Below are 4,449 nucleotides of genomic sequence, written 5' to 3' on the forward strand. Positions count from 1 at the left end.
ACGGGCTTCTTTGCAACTGCAAGCAGCCAGTTTCAAAGCCAGGGGACCAACCCCTTCAAAGTGCTCTGAAGTAACTGATACTGAAACAAGCAAATGTTTACGTATATAAGTAATAGGACCAAGAGAAGTACACTTACTGTACAAAAGTTCAACTGAAAACATATCTTATACCAAATTAGTTTGTAGAGTCACCTAACATAATCAAAGTATGTAAGAAAATAGTATTTAATATAAAGAATTTCAGCAGTTTCAGTAATTTCTGTCGTCTCTCTTTTCCTTTTCATAAGAACTACTTCAAACTGATGACAAATCATATGTGAGTTTATTAAGACAGAAGAAAAACAGAGGTATCCGATTTTACACTCAAGTCATCGACAAATCCAAGTCTTTTAACAATACAGCTTCCGTCAGAATCCAGGAAACAACACCATTACGCTGTACAAACACCTTTCAATGAAGTACATACAGCTTCAGGCAAAAACACACTTCCTCATAACCCTATGCCTGATGCTAATTACTCTGCTAAAATTTTATTCTGCTGCAGTGAAACTGTTGCACAATTCTATGAAACTTGCCAGGGATCTTATCCACAGTGAAGATAAAGGAGCCTGCAAAAAACTGCTTGTGATAACATTTATTCTACTGAAAGAGCAATATTTAATATTCTGCTAAGAAATTGACAAACCACTTGAATTTTGGGAAATACAAAGTCAACTGAGGAGGGTTTTTTTGTTATTTTTAAATAAAATGGTTTAACCAAAGTAGAACATGGAAGATCACACTTGATATGTGCTTCCACTCACCCAGTTGAGTAATCACATCCAGGATCACCTGCTGCTGGGCAGTCTTCTAAGCTGACATTACTGTCTGAAGCTCCTCTTAAGCCTATAAATTTCATTTGTAGGTAGTAATTGTGCACCATGGCCCTTTCTGCCTTTTGGAAGCCACAAAAAGGGTACAAGAAGAGCTACCTGGCAAGGTTTAGATCTCACCAGAGTAACTTTGTGACTTATTATTATTCCTGTAACTTGAGAGCAGAAACCTACATTCTTGTGGCTTGCTGGGTTGAGTCCTACAGTTTCAACCCCACACAATTTTGGAAGCTTTCGTTTTACCTTCCTCTCTCTATCAACCATGACAGAGGGACATAAATTGCAATACTGAAATAGCAAGAGCTTTTGTCTCCTTAGAGGCTGGAGAGAGAAGGGAAACCAGCCACAAATGGCATACAAATCCAGAAATCCTAGAATTTGGAGAATGTGATCTGCCCACCCAATTACTTATATAAGACCTGCCCGAGGACTCTCCTAGCCATTGCTTTGTGCTCTGCTGAACAGAGACACAAAGGAAGGGGAGGAATAGTATCAAAATACATAGCTCTGCATCACATTTAAACTTTTTCCCCAGCTCTGAAAGATAAAAGCCAAGATTTTTAGCAAGAGTGGCAGTGTCCACAGCACAAGACCAGAAAGAAATTCTATGGAGAGCTCACCTTCCTATGCTTCTTATTCTGCTGCTGTTACAGACTGTGCTCCTCGTCTCTCCTGGGACAGCTAGAACACTCTAACAAGCCAGAGGGACCTATGGTAGACATTCTTGGCTATGCCTATTCACTTTTGGTACTTAAAGAAACAGGTCCTGGATATGCTACTGAGTAGAGTCTTTCAACCGTACACCATACAATCTGACTGAGCATGAATAGAATAAGACAATTTACATCTCCCATTTGCATCAGGATTTTTTACTTTGGTTGTGGTCCTAATCTTCTATGGAACTCATATGCATTGATTAGGTAAGAAGCCTAAATGTTTAGCTAGCAACGCAAGTTTGTCATGAGGAAGACACTTGAGAACAACGGACCTGTTGACTAAACCCATGATTTTTACAAAACACGTTCTTTCCATATTGCAAAAGAAACGTGCACAACTGTCTTGTTACAATTCTAATAACCCCCTAATGCAGAAATACTACATGTAATTCCTCACAATAAGACGTAAGGTTTTTGGGGTAAAAAATACAAACACCAAATGAAATAAGCCTTCAATCTGGTGTGCCTAAAGGAAAGTGGAGTACAAAAAATAAACAAGAGACAAAAACCATATCCTTAATCTGATTTGTGTAGCCTTACATATACTTTTCTGTGAAATACATGTTAAAGAAAAATAGTGGTCCCATTCTTACATGTATCTACTTGGTAACAAGAACACAGGCTATATGAGAGGGACATTCTAAAATAAAAATACATAAGAAAAAAACATTTTCCATGTTTTCTTAGTTCTCTGAAGTCTCATCCCTGTGACAGCAGTAGTGAGCTGTTAGGTGTTAACTGTCATTACAAAGAATGCGAGCACGTGCACATAAGTCAAAGCAGTCTGCTTGCTAGTTATCTAGTTAGGAGTGTTTCCAAAGCTCTGTCATCCTGACTAGAAGATTAATAGCTGCTTCCTCCTGATTAACCCTTGAAACCAAAACTGTGGAACTTGTTGGCGGTCTCCCACATATGTTCCATTTATAAACTGTGAACCACTCTATGGTTTTCCTTCCCCATTCCTAAAAAGGTCTTACCCTTCTCTAAGGCAATATTTAAGCACAGTAAGAGGGGTTTGCAGAAATATCTACTACACAGTTTTTGAAACTTATCCAGAACCTAAGTTCAGTTTTACACACCAAATCTCAACCCCAAGCTGTGTTTGGAAATTCACTTCATCTGAGCATCTTCTCAAAATCACTGCAGTCCATTCCTTTTCCTTGCGTACAAGCCAAGGCAAGCGCAGAATCCAACGACACTGACAGCGAGGCCTACTAGGAAGGCGATGGTATCTCCCGTGTCCAGGGCTTCAACTCCTGGCAGCACCAGCAGCAATGAAACAAGGACCAGCAAAAGTTTTGAGGTGTTCTCTGTAGAAGCCATGCTGCCGGCCAGCTCACCCCAAGGGGACGTTAAAGGAGGAAAGCAATGGAAAGCAGGTACTTCAGCGGTTATCTACAAGGAAACCAAAAGGAACATGACAGCATTTCCCTTCCTTCTCCCCTGGAACTGTCTTTCCTCCAACTTGGGGCCCGTCCCCCTGAGGCGCCCGCTGGGTCCGAGCCAGACGGGCTGCTCCGCAATAGTTTTCCCCTCCGGGAAACTCCGCTCCCAGGCTACACACGGCGAAACACCGCGCCGAGACACCCCGCGGTGGCCGAGACCGCCCGGAAAGCGGCTCTCCACCCATTTCCCCCAGCGGGGGCCACTGACGGGGCTCTGGCCCCCTCCCCCGCGTCCCGTCCCGTCCCGTCCCAGCGGCGGCGGGCCGGCCGGCCGCTCCCCGGGGCAGCCCCCCGGGCAGGCCCTGCCTGCACGGCGCCCCTCGGTCACCTCCTACCGCCGGTTTCGGGCTGGGGGAACGTCCCCGCTCCGCGCCGCCCGGCGGGTCCCTCAGCTCCTGGGGGCACCGGCCCGCACCGCCTCGCCACGCTCCCGCAGCCCGGCAGCGGCCATGACAGGAAGGGGCGGTGGCGCGGCCGGGGGCGGGCGTGACCCGGCCGGGCCGCCTCCCGCTCCCAGCACGCACCGCCGCTCAGCGGCTTTTCTCCCGCCGCCGCTGCCGGCAGCCGGCGCCGGGTGTGGGTTCCCCTGGGCGGCTCGGGGGGGACAGGCGCTGGCAGCGGCCGGGGCGGCACCGGGCCCCTGCGGAGGCCGCCGGGCGGGGGTGGAGCCCATCAGCGGGGAGCCCCGGCACCCTCGGCCGGCCCCCGAACCCCGGCCTGGGGCGCCGGGCCCTCGCCGGGAGAGGGCTCCAGGCAGAGCGGCGTTGGGGGCCGGGCGGCCTTTTGGTGAACCTCCGCCTAATGAGCGCCTGGGCAGAGGGCGGGGGCAGCGCCTCCCGCTGCGGCTTTATTGAAGTAAAGTTATAAAAATGTGCCGACTTGGGCTGGTTGTCTGCGCTTTTCCCTGAAAAGAGCACAAGTTACCGCCTTTATTTCGGGTACAGGCAGTGCCTGCTTCACTCCACTTGTAGGTTTTCGTGCAACGGTGATAACAAGTATTGATGAGTGCCGTGATAACCAAATCCCGCTCTGAGGAAAGCAGTTAAAGCGGTTCTGTAGGGCGGAGAGCAGCACGGTGCCTTGTAAAACAAAAATCGAAGACACAGAGAAGTGTTATCAGGTAATTACCTGGGATCACCCCCAAAACCTAAGTCAAGCTTGTCCCGATGTTTATCTTATTTACTCTTTGGACAAAGCTGCTTGTAGAAATACCATGTTACGTTGCTCTGTTACACAGAGCAGAGTTAAATTGTCTGTCTTTTAAGTGCCACAGGGACATACTAGTCAGAGCTCAGTTATTATTTCTCAGTGGAAAATGTGTGTGCTTAAGTTTGGATAAAAGACCTGTAATTAATCATTATAGATTCAAAGTATGTGTGTCTTTGGAGCACTCACAGAAATAAACGGAAGAAACTG

General features: G+C 47.4%; 1 protein-coding gene across 1 annotated transcript; it reads right to left on the bottom strand.

The window, feature by feature from the left end:
* Window positions 1-305: 305 nt before the first annotated feature.
* SMIM30 (small integral membrane protein 30) lies at window positions 306-3,491 on the bottom strand. Its single transcript, XM_074168984.1, has 2 exons — window positions 3,369-3,491; window positions 306-2,983 (listed from the first exon to the last, which is right to left on the bottom strand). The coding sequence occupies exon 2, from the start codon at window positions 2,909-2,911 to the stop codon at window positions 2,726-2,728; it is 186 nt and encodes a 61-aa protein (XP_074025085.1). The 5' UTR covers window positions 2,912-2,983; window positions 3,369-3,491; the 3' UTR covers window positions 306-2,725.
* Window positions 3,492-4,449: the final 958 nt, after the last annotated feature.

The sequence above is a fragment of the Numenius arquata genome, chromosome 2 (assembly GCF_964106895.1).
Source record: "Numenius arquata chromosome 2, bNumArq3.hap1.1, whole genome shotgun sequence".
Classification (NCBI taxonomy): domain Eukaryota; kingdom Metazoa; phylum Chordata; class Aves; order Charadriiformes; family Scolopacidae; genus Numenius; species Numenius arquata.